This window comes from Haemorhous mexicanus, chromosome 2 (genome assembly GCF_027477595.1).
Source record: "Haemorhous mexicanus isolate bHaeMex1 chromosome 2, bHaeMex1.pri, whole genome shotgun sequence".
Classification (NCBI taxonomy): Eukaryota; Metazoa; Chordata; class Aves; order Passeriformes; family Fringillidae; genus Haemorhous; species Haemorhous mexicanus.
This window is the reverse complement of record NC_082342.1, coordinates 35,046,985-35,064,289: the sequence shown is the minus strand read 5'-3', so window position 1 is coordinate 35,064,289 and position 17,305 is coordinate 35,046,985. Positions and strand designations below refer to the sequence as shown.

At 57.6% G+C, this 17,305-nt stretch overlaps 3 protein-coding genes across 6 annotated transcripts; all 3 read right to left on the bottom strand.

The window, feature by feature from the left end:
- Positions 1-1,366: 1,366 nt before the first annotated feature.
- Positions 1,367-2,537, bottom strand: LOC132323343 (thyroid hormone-inducible hepatic protein-like). 2 transcript variants are annotated; one of them, XM_059838432.1, is made up of 2 exons: positions 2,045-2,537; positions 1,367-1,754 (listed from the first exon to the last, which is right to left on the bottom strand). In XM_059838432.1, the coding sequence occupies exon 1, from the start codon at positions 2,462-2,464 to the stop codon at positions 2,063-2,065; it is 402 nt and encodes a 133-aa protein (XP_059694415.1). In that variant the 5' UTR covers positions 2,465-2,537; the 3' UTR covers positions 1,367-1,754; positions 2,045-2,062. The 2 variants fall into 2 exon arrangements, with proteins under 2 accessions (XP_059694415.1, XP_059694414.1); XM_059838431.1 differs by having other exon boundaries at positions 1,367-1,759; positions 2,045-2,533.
- Positions 2,538-7,802: 5,265 nt separating this feature from the next.
- On the bottom strand, positions 7,803-8,972 carry LOC132323344 (thyroid hormone-inducible hepatic protein-like). 2 transcript variants are annotated; one of them, XM_059838434.1, is made up of 2 exons: positions 8,484-8,972; positions 7,803-8,193 (listed from the first exon to the last, which is right to left on the bottom strand). In XM_059838434.1, the coding sequence occupies exon 1, from the start codon at positions 8,901-8,903 to the stop codon at positions 8,502-8,504; it is 402 nt and encodes a 133-aa protein (XP_059694417.1). In that variant the 5' UTR covers positions 8,904-8,972; the 3' UTR covers positions 7,803-8,193; positions 8,484-8,501. The 2 variants fall into 2 exon arrangements, with proteins under 2 accessions (XP_059694417.1, XP_059694416.1); XM_059838433.1 differs by having other exon boundaries at positions 7,803-8,198; positions 8,484-8,969.
- Positions 8,973-14,255: 5,283 nt separating this feature from the next.
- On the bottom strand, positions 14,256-15,416 carry LOC132323342 (thyroid hormone-inducible hepatic protein-like). 2 transcript variants are annotated; one of them, XM_059838429.1, is made up of 2 exons: positions 14,929-15,416; positions 14,256-14,643 (listed from the first exon to the last, which is right to left on the bottom strand). In XM_059838429.1, exon 1 carries the CDS (start codon positions 15,346-15,348, stop codon positions 14,947-14,949), a length of 402 nt encoding a protein of 133 aa, XP_059694412.1. In that variant the 5' UTR covers positions 15,349-15,416; the 3' UTR covers positions 14,256-14,643; positions 14,929-14,946. The 2 variants fall into 2 exon arrangements, with proteins under 2 accessions (XP_059694412.1, XP_059694413.1); XM_059838430.1 differs by having other exon boundaries at positions 14,256-14,638.
- Positions 15,417-17,305: the final 1,889 nt, after the last annotated feature.

Genomic DNA, 17,305 nt, shown 5'->3' with positions numbered 1-17,305 from the left:
GGCCAGCCATGCACTCCAGGGGACACAGATCCCATCCTTGAGCAACCAGAGGGACATCGCCCCTCTCCGTGGCCCTCTCCTCACCAGAAACAAGTCTCCATCCATTCCTTATGGATCAAGATCTGCCTCAGCAAACAGAATGGAGACCAGAGAGATCCAAAGGCAGAGCTCCATCATGCCCCACCCCCACCCAGAGGTACCATTGCAATGGAGATGGTCCAGGTCTCTCCCAGTATGCCCCTCATGCTCCATTTCCTCTGGAAAAGACAGAGCTGCAACATTGCTCAGGATGAGGAGAGACATGGAGAGCAGATCAGCTCTGAAATCCTCACTCTGGCTGGAGGGAATTGTGTTTGCCCTCATTTGGGGAACTTGCTGATAGGCAGCTGCTTTCCTAGAAAAGCAGGACTCCTGGGTGCTGGTGCAGTGAGCTCCTTGGGTCTCTGCAGACACAGAGGTGGTGTTTGGGCAATCTATGCTCAACGCAGCATCCTCCTGGGGAGTCCAGGCCAGGCCATGGCTCAGGAGAGGGGAAATGTCACCTCATGTTTCTCCAAATGACTGCATATCTTCCCCAGTAGCTCCTGCTGACACATCTCCCAAGACTCTGGTTGCCCCAAACCCCTCAGAACTGTCCTTGTTCCCTCTTGATCCTGGCCAGGACCCTTTCAGAGAGGGCACTTCTGGGTCTGGCCTCAGCTGCCTCCTCCAGAGCCCCCAGTCCCCTCAGCTGTTCACACCACCACAGCTGGCTGGAGACCCTGTCCCTGCTGCCCACACTGGGGCAGGACCAGCCAAAGCCAGAGTGGTCTCAGCAGCTGAGAGAAATGGCCTCATCACGAGAGAGGAGATGGGAATCTCCAGTGTATCCCAAGGCTGGGATGTCTGGACATGGAGCTGGGATCTTGAGGGAGGCTGCTGCCTAGAGGGGCTGAGACCTACAGCTCTGCTGCCCCTCACTGTTGCGTGACTGGGCTGAGTGTTGGGCAGACCCACACATTTTTGTGCACAGGAATCAGGCATCAGCTTTTCTGGTGTTGCTGTCAACAAAAGGAAGAAACATTTCAGCCTGAGGCTGGTGACACAAAGGAACAGGTTGTCCAGTGAGTCTGCACAGGCCCTGAGGTTCAACACAGGTCTGAGCTACAGGGACTAGTGCAAGATGTCCCAGCACACAGCAGGGCATTGCACTCGGTGGTCTCTGAAGATCCCTTCCAATCCAAACAATCCCTTTTGATTTTGGGATTCTTTGTCCCGTTCACATTCCCCAGCATTGCCCTGGAAAGATCCCACCCCGCAGAGCCAGTGTCCCCCTGCCCCTCCCTGGGGCACTCCATGAGTGAAAGCAGCACACTGACAACGCTGGTTTCCCAGGGATTCTTTTATTAGCAGAAATAAAATAAAGGGGGAATGCCCTTGGAGTCCAGGTACCAGCTGGAAAAGGGCTTGGCAATGTCCAGGGACTGTTGGAGGTCGGGGCCACATCACAACTCTCCCAACTTGGTGCCACTCTTTGAAAATAAAGAGGAGGCCATGAGCCTGCAGCTCTTCCAATGGCCTTGCCAGCACCGCCGGATGCTTCTTCCTATGAGGAAAAGGCACCATCTGGTTCTGCAGTGGTCACAACCATCTCCGGTGTCGCTGCCGGTGCCGGGAGATCGATCAGCTGCCACGGAGCAGGGAATGCCGGCGGGACTGGGGAGAGCCTGCAGTGGTCAGCGACGGGGACGTCTTGTGCTTCCTGACACCAGCACCTGTCCTGCAAGAGCAGCGTTCCTTAACTCCAAGGATCATCCCAGGGGGACACAAGGACCATCCACCCTGAGTCCACAGACCCCGAAGCCCTGCAGTCTCTGCTCAGAGCAATGGGATGGGTTCCCTCCTCCAGCATGGAGAGGGAGATCCACCCCCAGCTGAGGGGACAGCCCCCATTCCAAGGCCCTTCCCAGCACATCCCTCCCCCTGCACCGTGGGGCACCTCTACCAACAGGGAGGCCACCCACTGTCTTGCTGCCCCTGGAGTCTGCATGTCCCCAGGTCTTACCTGGTGGCCAGGACAGGGTCACCAGCTGGGCTGCCCCTCGCTGAGGTTGATCTGCTCCAGGATCTGGCTGTACCTCCGGGTCAGGGCGTTGGTGTCCCTGGTGAGGTGGGTGAGGACCTGCTGCAGGCCAGTCAGGTGGTGGGACAGGCGCTCCTCGAGCTGGGCATCCTCGGCCTTGTTGCTGTCCAAGGATGTGTCCACGTCGGTGTGGGCACCGCTCGGGCTCTGGTCACCCACAGAGGCCAGGCCTTTCTCCACCATGGGCTTGATGGCCTTGAGGAGCTGGTAGCGCTCGTAGAGGTCCGTGCGGCTCTCTGCGGCCGGGGCTGCCCCCTCCTCCTGCGGGAAGACGCCTCGCAGCAGGCTGGGGAACATCACCTCCTGCTCCATCTTCTGCGTGGCTGAGAAGTACTGCTCCATGGCCCTTCTCCTGCAGCTCTGGCACTGCTGCTCTGGGCTCTTCTGAGAGTGTCTCTGCTCCCTGGCCCTGCGGGGGCTTTTTATGCACTGCTGGGGCACGTCCCTCCCCTGCTGTCCTCCCCTGCCAGCCCTGGTTGGGCTGGATGGCCTTGGCGTCGGGCTTGGCTCCAGCCCAGCCGGGGCTCGGCCGTGCTGTGTCCCTGGCTCTGTGCAATCCTTCCTGGCCCAGCCTCCCCCTGGCCTTCACCCGAGCTGGCTGGGGGTCCTGCTGCCTCTGCATGCCAGGAGCTACGGGGGGGTGGCAAGGAGGAGAGGTGCCAGGGGTCTCTCCCATCCTGTCCTGTATTATCTCAGTCCCCCATCAGCTTCAGTCCTGGGGCCCTCTGGCTGTGGGTCCAGCTCCTGTGCCCAGTTTGGGAAGGCTGCAGGGGACTGTCACCTCCCCTCGTTCCTGCTGCCACGCACTCAGGACGTGAACACTCCAGGGGCATTGAGCAACCCCTTCAGCACACGTAAAGAAATCTGGAACACAGTGGAAATACACTGGAACATTGTCCCACTGGGGGTCTGGGGACAATGGAGCCTGCTGGAGTCCAGACATCTGGGTGCCCAGAAACATCCAACACTACCAACCTGCCCCTGAGCTCAGCAGGGATGTGGCCAGGGACAGGGACCTGACTCCATGACGTGTAACTCCTGTGGCAGCAGCACAGAGCCACTGCTGTGCCCAGGGGATTGTGGACATGGGTTCCCTGCCATTGTCCCAGTCCTGGGAGAGCAAAAGCCACAGCCAGGGCCCCAGCCAGCAGTGCCTGTCCCTGCCTGTCCCTGTGGAGTGTGGCCATCAGGGAAAGGGGCTCTGTTTGGGCAAAGGCTGTGGGGTACCTGGTTCCTTTTGCAACCCTTGGTGCTGGCAGCTCTCCCTCTGTCCCCCTGTGTCCCATCCAGGTGCCCGCACTGCCAGGCACCCTTTCCCCACCCTTTCCCCACCTGTCCTCGCCACCCCTCTTGTCCCTTTCCTTGTCTCCTGGCATCTCTTTGTGTCCTGCCATGGGGCCCATTGCTGCACCAGGGAGTGTGGGTGCTGCTGGCCCCGTGCAGGTGCCAGACAGAGCCTTGGCCATATCGGGGCACCTGGGCCACTGTGGAGTTTCCTGGAGGGGCAGGCACATCACAGGGCTCAGGGGACAGAGGGACACAGGGAATGCTTTGCCCTCCTGCTCCCCGCACTGCCACCCATGCAGCTCATATTGTGCATGGCAGAATGTTTGGGGCTGACAGGGGCTCAGCAGACTCTGACAGCTCCATAGCTCCTCCTTCTTGGGACATAATAATTGCCAAATCTTCTCTTTGTCTTTGAGGAGCTCATCTGCCAAAATTGCCACCCCACATCCCCCACATCCTTCTGGGAGACACTGGGGAGATCTGGGGAGCTGGCACTGCCATCAGGGATGGCAGGAGAAGGAGGACAAGGACTGCTGCTGTGGCACAGCAAAGCCACTGTGGGGTTCCTGCATGACTGGGGTTTGGGCTGAGCTGAACTGGGGTACCCAGCCCTAGTTTGGGACCCCAGGGAGGCTGCTCAGGACCACCAGGGCCCCCAGGAGCTGCACTGATACCGTCAGGTCTCTGCTGCCACAGACCCCTGGATTTGGGCATGCTTAGCCCTGACCTGTGGCCCTCCTGGTGGGTCCAGCTCCAGCACCAGCCTCAGCTCAGACTGCAGGTTGTGCCACCGCATGTGTCCCCAAGTGTCTCTGTATCATCCTGGGCACATCCTCCTGTCTTATCCCTCTGTGGCACCAAGAGAAGGGAGTGTGGCACCATGCTCAGCATATGGAGCTGGGAGGAGAAGGAAGAGGGGCACAGTGAGAGTGATAGCAGTCATCTTGCCAGGTCACCATGACACACAGTGGAGCCCTGCTCTCCTGCAGGGCAGTGAACACCTGAGTGCCAATGGGAAGGGGTGATGAATTCCTTCTTTTGCTTTGCTTACTTGTGTAGCTTTTGCTTTTCCTGTGGAGCTGTCACCATTCCCACCCACGGGTTTTCTCTCTTTTACCCTCCCTGATTCTGTCCCCCATCCCACATGGGGGGAGTGACAGAGCAGCTGAGTGGGGCTGAGTTGCCAGCAGGGCTCAGATCATGATATCCACAGTGAAGCTCCAGCCCTGGGGCAAATCTGAGGCCACCGTGCGGGGACACTATGATGTCTCTGAACCTTCAGAAAACTCCATGGTGGCCCAGAAGTCCTGAGCTGCCAGTGTGTGAAAACCTCAGTGCAGCACCGGGAAGCCTGGGATGTCAGGAGCTCCCAGAAAGGGACAAGGGGAGCAGTGGGTTCAGGTCTGAGGTGGAGATGGTAGAATGGGCACCTGGCTGGGCTATTTGGGGACTGTGGGAGGGGACAATGGGAGAGCTGCCAGCACTGAGCATTGCAAAAGGGAGGAAGGACCCTGTGGCCTTTCCCAGAATAGAAGCAATTCCTCCAATTGCCGCATACCACAAGATAAGAAGGGACAGGAGTCCTGGCCATTGACCAGCCATAGAGTGGGGTTGATGCACTGGGACCCCCAAGCCAGGTCAGGCAAAGGCCTCAGGGAGTCTGGGCCAGGAGCCAGGGGTGACAATGAGGTGCCCGGGTTCTCTCCTATCCTTTCCTATCCTATCTCAACCCCCCGCTGTGTACAGTTTTGGGGTCCGGCGGGAGTGGGTCCACCTCCTGCTCCCTGGTGTGGCCAGGCTGTAGGCAGTGGTGCTGCTGGAGATGTCCCCTCCCCCCCGCTCGCTGCCATGCACTCAGGATGTGAACACTCCAGGGACACTGAGCAGGCTCTGTCCATGACTGCCAGCCTGAACACGGCAGCAGTCTCCAGTGTGGAGCACCTCCCTGGGAGTACTCCGCTGCATGGAATCCTGCATGGGCCATGAGGACATGCAGTTTGGACAGAGATGGGAACAAATGAAAACAGGGAACTGCATCCATGGGACTGAGCTTTCATTGCCTACAGTGGAGCACAGATGGTGCCACCTTCACACCCATCACCAACATTGTGGAGCAGAGGCCATGGCTGGTCAATGGCCAGGACTCCTGTCCCTTCTTATCGTGCAGTATGCGGCAATTGGAGGAATGGGTTCTATTTCGGGAAAGGCTACGGGGTTCTTCCTCGCTTTTGCAACCCTCAGGGTTGGCAGCTCTCCCACTGTCCCCACATAGGCCAGCCGGGAACCTGAAGCCACTGCTCCTCTTCTCCCTAATGGGATCCCCAAAGGCACAGAGAGGATTTCGCAATTATACATGTTGTCCCCCGTTTCTTCTAATAAAAGTATCGCTGGGAAACCAGTGTTTTCAGTGTGCTGCTTTCACTCATGGAGTGCCCCAGGGAAACTGGCAGGGGGACACAGGCATTACTGGGTGGGATCTTTCCAGGGCAATGCTGGGGAATGTGAACGGGACAAAGAATCCCAAAATCAAAAGGGATTGTTTGGGTTGGAAGGGATCTTCAGAGACCACCGAGTGCAATGCCCTGCTCTGTGTGCTGGGACATCTTGCACTCGACCAGGTAGCCCAGAACTGTGTTGAACCTCAGGGCCTGTGCAGACTCACTGGACAACCTGTTCCTTTGTGTCACCAGCCTCAGGCTGAAATGTTTCTTCCTTTTGTTAACAGCAACACCACAAAAATAGGTTAGAAACTGTTTTAGAATCGTTGATAGTTCTTACACATGTGTGTTAAAAAGTTTTGGTTATTATATTGCAAAAGGGGATAAAAGGGTAGTTATAAGAAATACGGTGCTCAATGTACCATAATACACCTAAGTAAAGTGCAGCACCCCCAACGTATAACGAGCCAGCCTGGACAGAACTGTAATGGGCCAATAGAACAAATTAATCCATCCTGCAAATGAAGGATCCCAGCAGAACCCCATCTAAAAGAACAAAGGGAAGTATAAAATGGGGCATCCGAGCCAGTGAATCGGTGCTGCTCCACCTGGAACATTGAGAACATCGCTGCGCAAGGGAGGAAGAAAATCCAGAGCCGGAGCTGCAGCATCCTCGACTGGAATGCTCCTGCTTGACCTGAAGGCCACCTAAGCTTTGGGCCTAACTGTAAAAAATGCTGAAATCACTTTAGCACCAGGAGTGTGTTCCCATTTTTAATGACAACACAAAACCTGATGCCTGATTTTTATAAACAACAAATTGTGAATCTGCCCAACATTGGGCCCAGTCATGCAACAGTGAGGGGCAGCAGAGCTGTAGGTCTCAGCACCTCTGGAGAGTAGCCTCCCTCAAGATGCCAGCTCCATGGCCAGACATCCCAGGGCTGGGATAACTTGGAGATTCTGATCAACTTGCTGATTGGCAGATGCTTTCCTAGAAAAGCAGGACTCCTGGGTGCTGGTGCAGTGAGCTCCTTGGGTCTCTGCAGACACAGAGGTGGTGTTTGGGCAATCTATGCTCAACGCAGCATCCTCCCAGGGAGTCCAGGCCAGGCCATGGCTCAGGAGAGGGGAAATGTCACCTCATGTTTCTCCAAATGACTGCGTATCATGCCCAGTACCTCCTGCTGACACATCTCCCATTGCCCCAAATCCCTCAGAACTGTCCTTGTCCCCCCTTTGATCCTGGCCAGGACTCTTTCAGAGAGGGCACTTCTGGGTCTGGCCTCAGCTGCCTCCTCCAGAGCCCCCAGTCCCCTCAGCTGTTCACACCACCACAGCTGGCTGGAGACCCTGTCCCTGCTGCCCACACTGGGGCAGGACCAGCCAAAGCCAGAGTGGTCTCAGCAGCTGAGAGAAATGGCCTCATCAGGAGAGAGGAGATGGGAATCTCCAGGGTATCCCAAGGCGGGGATGTCTGGACACGGGGCTGGGATCTTGAGGGAGGCTGCTGCCTAGAGGGGCTGAGACCTACAGCTCTGCTGCCCCTCACTGTTGCGTGACTGGGCTGAGTGTTGGGCAGACCCACACATTTTTGTGCACAGGAATCAGGCATCAGCTTTTCTGGTGTTGCTGTCAACAAAAGGAAGAAACATTTCAGCCTGAGGCTGGTGACACAAAGGAACAGGTTGTCCAGTGAGTCTGCACAGGCCCTGAGGTTCAACACAGGTCTGAGCTACAGGGACTAGTGCAAGATGTCCCAGCACACAGCAGGGCATTGCACTCGGTGGTCTCTGAAGATCCCTTCCAACCCAAACAATCCCTTTTGATTTTGGGATTCTTTGTCCCGTTCACATTCCCCAGCATTGCCCTGGAAAGATCCCATCCCTCAAAGCCAGTGTCCCCCTGCCCCTCCCTGGGGCACTCCATGAGTGAAAGCAGCACACTGACAACGCTGGCTTCCCAGGGATTCTTTTATTAGCAGAAATAAAATAAAGGGGGAATGCCCTTGGAGTCCAGGTACCAGCTGGAAAAGGGCTTGGCAATGTCCAGGGACTGTTGGAGGTTGGGGCCACATCACAACTCTCCCAACTTGGTGCCACTCTTTGAAAATAAAGAGGAGGCCACGAGCCTGCAGCTCTTCCAATGGCCTTGCCAGCACCGCCGGATGCTTCTTCCCATGAGGAAAAGGCACCATCTGGTTCTGCAGTGGTCACAACCATCTCCGGTGTCGCTGCCGGTGCCGGGAGATCGATCAGCTGCCAGGGAGCAGGGAATGCCGGCGGGACTGGGGAGAGCCTGCAGTGGTCAGCGACGGGGACGTCTTGTGCTTCCTGACACCAGCACCTGTCCTGCAAGAGCAGCGTTCCTTAACTCCAAGGATCATCCCAGGGGGACACAAGGACCATCCACCCTGAGTCCACAGACCCCGAAGCCCTGCAGTCTCTGCTCAGAGCCATGGGATGGGTTCCCTCCTCCAGCATGGAGAGGGAGATCCACCCCCAGCTGAGGGGACAGCCCCCATTCCAAGGCCCTTCCCAGCACGTCCCCAACCCTGCACTGTTGGGCACCGCCCCCTACAGGGAGGCCACCCACTGTCTTGCTGCCCCTGGAGTCTGCATGTCCCCAGGTCTTACCTGGTGGCCAGGACAGGGTCACCAGCTGGGCTGCCCCTCGCTGAGGTTGATCTGCTCCAGGATCTGGCTGTACCTCCGGGTCAGGGCGTTGGTGTCCCTGGTGAGGTGGGTGAGGACCTGCTGCAGGCCAGTCAGGTGGTGGGACAGGCGCTCCTCGAGCTGGGCATCCTCGGCCTCGTTGCTGTCCAAGGATGTGTCCACGTCGGTGTGGGCACCGCTCGGGCTCTGGTCACCCACAGAGGCCAGGCCTTTCTCCACCATGGGCTTGATGGCCTTGAGGAGCTGGTAGCGCTCGTAGAGGTCCGTGCGGCTCTCTGCGGCCGGGGCTGCCCCCTCCTCCTGCGGGAAGACGCCTCGCAGCAGGCTGGGGAACATCACCTCCTGCTCCATCTTCTGCGTGGCTGAGAAGTACTGCTCCATGGCCCTTCTCCTGCAGCTCTGGCACTGCTGCTCTGGGCTCTTCTGAGAGTGTCTCTGCTCCCTGGCCCTGCGGGGGCTTTTTATGCACTGCTGGGGCACGTCCCTCCCCTGCTGTGCTCCCCTGCCAGCCCTGGTTGGGCTGGATGGCCTTGGCGTTGGGCTTGGCTCCAGCCCAGCCGGGGCTCAGCCGTGCTGTGTCCCTGGCTCTGTGCAATCCTTCCTGGCCCAGCCTCCCCCTGGCCTTCACCCGAGCTGGCCGGGGGTCCTGCTGCCTCTGCATGCCAGGAGCTACGGGGGGGTGGCAAGGAGGAGAGGTGCCCGGGGTCTCTCCCATCCTGTCCTCTATTATCTCAGTCCCCCATCAGGTTCAGAACTGGGGCCCTCTGGCTGTGGGTCCAGCTCCTGTGCCCAGTTTGGGAAGGCTGCAGGGGACTGTCACCTCCCCTCGTTCCTGCTGCCACGCACTCAGGACGTGAACACTCCAGGGGCATTGAGCAACCCCTTCAGAACACGTAAAGAAATCTGGAACACAGTGGAAATACACTGGAACATTGTCCCACTGGGGGACTGGGGACAATGGAGCCTGCTGGCGTCCAGAGATTTGGGTGCCCAGAAACATCCAACACTAACAACCTCCCCCTGAGCTCAGCAGGGATGTGGCCAGGGACAGGGACCTGACTCCAGGACGTGTAACTCCTGTGGCAGCAGCACAGAGCCACTGCTGTGCCCAGGGGATTGTGGACATGGGTTCCCTGCCATTGTCCCAGTTCTGGGAGAGCAAAAGCCACAGCCAGGGCCCCAGCCAGCAGTGCCTGTCCCTGCCTGTCCCTGTGGAGTGTGGCCATCAGGGAAAGGGGTTCTGTTTGGGCAAAGGCTGTGGGGTACCTGGTTCCTTTTGCAACCCTTGGTGCTGGCAGCTCTCCCTCTGTCCCCCTGTGTCCCAGCCAGGTGCACACACTGCCAGGCACCCTTTCCCCACCCTTTCCCCACCTGTCCTCACCACCCGTCTTGCCCCTTTCCTTGTCTCCTGGCATCTCTTTGTGTCCTGCCATGGAGCCCATTGCTGCACCAGGGAGTGTGGGTGCTGCTGGCCCCGTGCAGGTGCCAGACAGAGCCTTGGCCATATCGGGGCACCTGGGCCAAGGTGGAGCTTCCTGGAGGTGCAGGCACATCACAGGGCTCAGGGGACAGAGGGACACAGGGAATGCTTTGCCCTCCTGCTCCCCGCACTGCCTCCCATGCAGCTCATATTGTGCAGGGCAGAATGTTTGGGGCTGACAGGGGCTCAGCAGACTCTGACAGCTCCACAGCTCCTCCTTCTTGGGACATAATAATTGCCAAATCTTCCCTGTGCCTTTGGGGACCTCATCCGCCAAAACTGCCACCCCACATCCCCCACATCCTTCTGGGAGACACTGGGAAGATCTGGGGAGCTGGCACTGCCTGAATGGATGGCAGGAAAAGGAGGACAAGGACTGCTGCTGTGGCGCAGCAAAGCCACTGTGGGGTTCCAGCAAGGCTGGGTTTGGGCTGAGCTGAACCGGGGTGCCCAGCCCCGGGTTTGGGACCCCAGGGAGGCTGCTCAGGACCACCAGGGCCCTCAGGAGCTGCACTGATACCCTCAGGTCTCTGCTGCCACAGACCTCCGGATTTGTGCATGCTTAGCCCTGACCTGTGGCCCTCCTGGTGGGTCCAGCTCCAGCGCCAGCCTCAGCTCAGACTGCAGGTTGTGCCACCACATGTGTCCCCTAGTGTCTCTGTATCATCCCGGGCACATCCTCCTGTCTTATCCCTCTGTGGCACCAAGAGAAGGGAGTGTGGCACCATGCTCAGCATATGGAGCTGGGAGGAGAAGGAAGAGGGGCACAGTGAGAGTGATAGCAGTCATCTTGCCAGGTCACCATGACACACAGTGGAGCCCTGCTCTCCTGCAGGGCAGTGAACGCCTGAGTGCCAATGGGAAGGGTTGAATGAATTCCTTTTTTTGCTTTGCTTACTTGTGCAGCTTTTGCTTGTCCTGTGGAGCTGTCACCATTCCCACCCACGGGTTTTCTCTCTTTTACCCTCCCTGATTCTCTCCCCCATCCCACATGGGGGGAGTGACAGAGCAGCTGAGTGGGGCTGAGTTGCCAGCAGGGCTCAGATCATGATATCCACAGTGAAGCTCCAGCCCTGGGACAAATCTGAGGCCACCGTGCGGGGACATTATGATGTCTCTGAACCTTCAGGAAGCTCCATGGTGGCCCAGAAGTCCTGAGCTGCCAGTGTGTGCAAACCTCAGTGCAGCACCGGGAAGCCTGGGATGTCAGGAGCTCCCAGAAAGGGACAAGGGGAGCAGTGGGTTCAGGTCTGAGGGGGAGATGGCAGAATGGGCACCTGGCTGGGCTATTTGGGGACAGTGGGAGGGGACAGTGGGAGAGCTGCCAGCACTGAGGTTTGCAAAAGAGAGGAAGGACCCTGTGCCCTTTCCCAGAATAGAAGCAATTCCTCCAATTGCTGCATACCACAAGATAAGAAGGGACAGGAGTCCTGGCCATTGACCAGCCATGGAGTGGGGTTGATGCACTGGGACCCCCAAGCCAGGTCAGGCAAAGGCCTCAGTGAGTCTGGACCAGGAGCCAGGGGTGACAATGAGGTGCCTGGGTTCTCTCCTATCCTTTCCTATCCTATCTCAACCCCCCGCTGTGTACAGTTTTGGGGTCCGGCGGGAGTGGGTCCACCTCCTGCTCCCTGGTGTGGCCAGGCTGTAGGCAGTGGTGCTGCTGGAGATGTCCCCTCCCCCCCGCTCGCTGCCATGCACTCAGGATGTGAACACTCCAGGGACACTGAGCAGGCTCTGTCCACGACTGCCAGCCTGAACACAGCAGCAGACTCCAGTGTGGAGCACCTCCCTGGGAGTGCTCCACTGCATGGAATCCTGCATTGGCCATGAGGACATGCAGTTTGGACAGAGATGGGACCAAATGAAAACGGGGAACTGCATCCATGGGACTGAGCTTTCATTGCCTACAGTGGAGCACAGATGGTGCCACCTTCACACCCATCACCAACATTGTGGAGCAGAGGCCATGGCTGGTCAATGGCCAGGACTCCTGTCCCTTCCTATCGTGCAGTATGCGGCAATTGGAGGAATTGGTTCTATTTTGGGAAAGGCTACGGGGTTCTTCCTCGCTTTTGCAACCCTCAGTGTTGGCAGCTCTCCCACTGTCCCCACATAGGCCAGCCGGGAACCTGAAGCCACTGCTCCTCTTCTCCCTAATGGGATCCCCAAAGGCACAGAGAGGATTTCGCAATTATACATGTTGTCCCCCGTTTCTTCTAATAAAAGGATTGCTGGGAAACCAGTGTTTTCAGTGTGCTGCTTTCACTCATGGAGTGCCCCAGGGACACTGGCAGGGGGACACAGGCTTTACTGGGTGGGATCTTTCCAGGGCAATGCTGGGGAATGTGAACGGGACAAAGAATCCCAAAGTCAAAAGGGATTGTTTGGGTTGGAAGGGATCTTCAGAGACCACCGAGTTCAATGCCCTGCTGTGTGCTGGGACATCTTGCACTAGACGCGGTAGCTCAGACCTGTGTTGAACCTCAGGGCCTGTGCAGACTCACAGGACAACCTGTTCCTTTGTGTCACCAGCCTCAGGCTGAAATGTTTCTTCCTTTTGTTAGCAGCAACACCACAAAAATAGGTTAGGAACTGTTTTAGAATCGTTGATAGTTCTTACGCATGTGTGTTAAAAAATTTTGGTTATTATATTGCAAAAGGGGATAAAAGGGTAGTTATAAGAAATACGGTGCTCAATGTACCATAATACACCTAAGTAAAGTGCAGCACCCCCAAAGTATAACGAGCCAGCCTGGACAGAACTGTAATGGGCCAATTGAATGAATTAATCCATCATGCAAATGAAGGATCCCAGCTGAACCCCATCTAAAAGAACAAAGGGAAGTATAAAATGGGGCATCCGAGCCAGTGAATCGGTGCTGCTCCACCTGGAACATTGAGAACATTGCTGCTCAAGAGAGGAAGAAAATCCAGAGCCGGAGCTGCAGCATCCTCGACTGGAATGCTCCTGCTTGACCCGCAGGCCCCCTAAGCTTTGGGCCTAACTGTAAAAAATGCTGAAATCACTTTAGCACCAGGAGTGTGTTCCCATTTTTAATGACAACACAAAACCTGATGCCTGATTTTTATGCACAACAAATTGTGAATCTGCCCAACACTGGGCCCAGTCATGCAACTGTGAGGGGCAGCAGAGCTGTAGGTCTCAGAACCTCGGAAGAGTAGCCTCCCTCAAGACGCCAGCGCCATGGCCAGACATCCCAAAGCTGGGATAACTTGGAGATTCTGACCAACTTGCTGATTGGCAGCTGCTTTCCTAGAAAAGCAGGACTCCTGGGTGCTGGTGCAGTGAGCTCCTTGGGTCTCTGCAGACACAGAGGTGGTGTTTGGGCAATCTATGCTCAACTCAGCATCCTCCTGGGGAGTCCAGGCCAGGCCATGGCTCAGGAGAGGGGAAATGTCACCTCATGTTTCTCCAAATGACTGCGTATCATGCCCAGTAGCTCCTGATGACACATCTTCCATGACTCTGGTTGCCCCAAACCCCTCAGAACTGTGCTTGTCCCCCCTTTGATCCTGGCCAGGACCCTTTCAGAGAGGGCACTTCTGGGTCTGGCCTCAGCTGCCTCCTCCAGAGCCCCCAGCCCCCTCAGCTGTTCACACCACCACAGCTGGCTGGAGACCCTGTCCCTGCTGCCCACACTGGGGCAGGACCAGCCAAAGCCAGAGTGGTCTCAGCAGCTGAGAGAAATGGCCTCATCATGAGAGAGGAGATGGGAATCTCCAGGGTATCCCAAGGCTGGGATGTCTGGACACGGGGCTGGGATCTTGAGGGAGGCTGCTGCCTAGAGGGGCTGAGACCTATAGCTCTGCTGCCCCTCAGTGTTGCGTGACTGGGCAGAGTTTCCGGCAGACCCACACATTTTTGTGCACAGGAATCAGGCATCAGCTTTTCTGGTGTTGCTGTCAACAAAAGGAAGAAACATTTCAGCCTGAGGCTGGTGACACAAAGGAACAGGTTGTCCAGTGAGTCTGCACAGGCCCTGAGGTTCAACACAGGTCTGAGCTACCGCGTCTAGTGCAAGATGTCCCAGCACACAGAGCAGGGCATTGAACTCGGTGGTCTCTGAAGATCCCTTCCAATCCAAACAATCCCTTTTGACTTTGGGATTCTTTGTCCCGTTCACATTGCCCAGAATTGCCCTGGAAAGATCCCATCCCGCAGAGCCAGAGTCCCCCTGCCCCTCCCTGGGGCACTCCATGAGTGAAAGCAGCACACTGACAACACTGGCTCCCGAGGGATTCTTTTATTAGCAGAAACAGAGGGGGAATGCCCTTGAAGTCCAGGTACCAGCTGGAAAAGGGCTTGGCAATGTCCAGGGACTGTTGGAGGTCGGGGCCACATCACAACTCTCCCAACTTGGTGCCACTCTTTGAAAATAAAGAGGAGGCCACGAGCCTGCAGCTCTTCCAATGGCCTTGCCAGCACCGCCGGATGCTTCTTCCTATGAGGAAAAGGCACCATCTGGTTCTGCAGTGGTCACAACCATCTCTGGTGTCGCTGCCGGTGCCGGGAGATCCAATCAGCTGCCACGGAGCAGGGAATGCTGGCGGGACTGGGGAGAGCCTGCAGTGGTCAGCGACAGGGACGTCTTGTGCTTCCTGACACCAGCACCTGTCCTGCAAGAGCAGCGTTCCTTAACTCCAAGGATCATCCCAGGGGGACACAAGGACCATCCACCCTGAGTCCACAGACCCCGAAGCCCTGCAGTCTCTGCTCAGAGCAATGGGATGGGTTCCCTCCTCCAGCATGGAGAGGGAGATCCACCCCCAGCTGAGGGGACAGCCCCCATTCCAAGGCCCTTCCCAGCACATCCCCACCCCTGCACTGTTGGGCATCGCTCCCTACAGGGAGGCCACCCACTGACTTGCTGCCCCTGGAGTCTGCATGTCCCCAGGTCTTACCTGGTGGCCAGGACAGGGTCACCAGCTGGGCTGCCCCTCGCTGAGGTTGATCTGCTCCAGGATCTGGCTGTACCTCCGGGTCAGGGCGTTGGTGTCCCTGGTGAGGTGGGTGAGGACCTGCTGCAGGCCAGTCAGGTGGTGGGACAGGCGCTCCTCGAGCTGGGCATCCTCGGCCTCGTTGCTGTCCAAGGATGTGTCCACGTCGGTGTGGGCACCGCTCGGGCTCTGGTCACCCACAGAGGCCAGGCCTTTCTCCACCATGGGCTTGATGGCCTTGAGGAGCTGGTAGCGCTCGTAGAGGTCCGTGCGGCTCTCTGCGGCCGGGGCTGCCCCCTCCTCCTGCGGGAAGACGCCTCGCAGCAGGCTGGGGAACATCACCTCCTGCTCCATCTTCTGCGTGGCTGAGAAGTACTGCTCCATGGCCCTTCTCCTGCAGCTCTGGCACTGCTGCTCTGGGCTCTTCTGAGAGTGTCTCTGCTCCCTGGCCCTGCGGGGGCTTTTTATGCACTGCTGAGGCACGTCCCTCCCCTGCTGTCCTCCCCTGCCAGCCCTGGTTGGGCTGGATGGCCTTGGCGTCGGGCTTGGCTCCAGCCCAGCCGGGGCTCGGCCGTGCTGTGTCCCTGGCTCTGTGCAATCCTTCCTGGCCCAGCCTCCCCCTGGCCTTCACCCGAGCTGGCCGGGGGTCCTGCTGCCTCTGCATGCCAGGAGCTACGGGGGGGGTGGCAAGGAGGAGAGGTGCCAGGGGTCTCTCCCATCCTGTCCTCCATTATCTCAGTCCCCCATCAGGTTCAGTACTGGGGCCCTCTGGCTGTGGGTCCAGCTCCTGTGCCCAGTTTGGGAAGGCTGCAGGGGACTGTCACCTCCCCTCGTTCCTGCTGCCACGCACTCAGAACGTGAACACTCCAGGGGCATTGAGCAACCCCTTCAGAACACGTAAAGAAATCTGGAACACAGTGGAAATACACTGGAACATTGTCCCACTGGGGGTCTGGGGACAATGGAGCATTCTGCTCTCCAGAGATCTGGGTGCCCAGAAACATCCAACACTAACAACCTGCCCCTGAGCTCAGCAGGGATGTGGCAAGGGACAGGGACCTGACTCCATGACGTGTAACTCCTGTGGCAGCAGCACAGAGCCACTGCTGTGCCCAGGGGATTGTGGACATGGGTTCCCTGCCATTGTCCCAGTCCTGGGAGAGCAAAAGCCACAGCCAGGGCCCCAGCCAGCAGTGCCTGTCCCTGCCTGTCCCTGTGGAGTGTGGCAATCATGGAAGGGGTTCTGTTTGGGCAAAGGCTGTGGGGTACCTGGTTCCTTTTGCAACCCTTGGTGCTGGCAGCTCTCCCTCTGTCCCCCTGTGTCCCAGCCAGGTGCCCGCACTGCCAGGCACCCTTTCCCCACCCTTTCCCCACCTGTCCTCGCCACCCGTCTTGCCCCTTTCCTTGTCTCCTGGCATCTCTTTGTGTCCTGCCATGGAGCCCATTGCTGCACCAGGGAGTGTGGGTGCTGCTGGCCCCGTGCAGGTGCCAGACAGAGCCTTGGCCATATCGGGGCACCTGGGCCAAGGTGGAGCTTCTTGGAGGGGCAGGCACATCACAGGGCTCAGGGGACAGCGGGACACAGGGAATGCTTTGCCCTCCTGCTCCCCCCACTGCCTCCCATGCTTCTCATATTTTGCTTGGCAGAATATTTGGTTCTGACAGGGGCTCAGCAGACTCTGACAGCTCCCCAGCTCCTAAGCCTTGGGACATTTATAATTGCCAAATCCTCTCTGTGCCTTTGGGGATCCAATTAGGGAGAAGAGGAGCAGTGGGTTCAGGTCTGAGGGGGAGAGGGCAGAATGGGCACCTGGCTGGGCTATGAGGGGACAGTGGGAGAGCTGCCAACACTGAGGGTTGCAAAAGGGAGTAAGGACCCCATAGCCTTTCCCAAAATAGAACCAATTCCTCCAATTGCCACATACCACAAGATAAGAAGGGGCAGGAGTCCTGGCCATTGACCAGCCATGGCCTCTGCTCCAAAATTGGGGAGATGGGTGTGAAGGTGGCACCATCTGTGCTCCACTGCGGGCAATGAAAGCTCAGTCCCGTGGATGCAGTTCCCTTTGTGGCATTTGTCCCCATCTCTGTCCCTGTTACATGTCCTCATGGCCCATTGCCCTGGTATTGGAATAATTACCAATATATCCAGATGGGACCTGTCTGGCTTGTCTAGCCTCTACTGCTTGAACAAAAGTCGGCAACTGCGATGTTTTCACCTCAGAGACACCTCTGGCTATGCTGGATACCGCAGCTGGCACTTGAGACAAGTTCAGACATGCAAAGCTCCGGTTTACCTCTGTGCAGGTGCTTTAAGGCGAGGTGAAGGAAAGGAGTGGGA

What these genes read in the sequence shown, in the direction of transcription:
- LOC132323344 (XM_059838434.1), bottom strand. Translation starts at nt 8,903, where the DNA reads ATGGAGCAGTACTTCTCAGCCACGCAGAAGATGGAGCAGGAGGTGATG.
- LOC132323343 (XM_059838432.1), bottom strand. Translation starts at nt 2,464, where the DNA reads ATGGAGCAGTACTTCTCAGCCACGCAGAAGATGGAGCAGGAGGTGATG.
- LOC132323342 (XM_059838429.1), bottom strand. Translation starts at nt 15,348, where the DNA reads ATGGAGCAGTACTTCTCAGCCACGCAGAAGATGGAGCAGGAGGTGATG.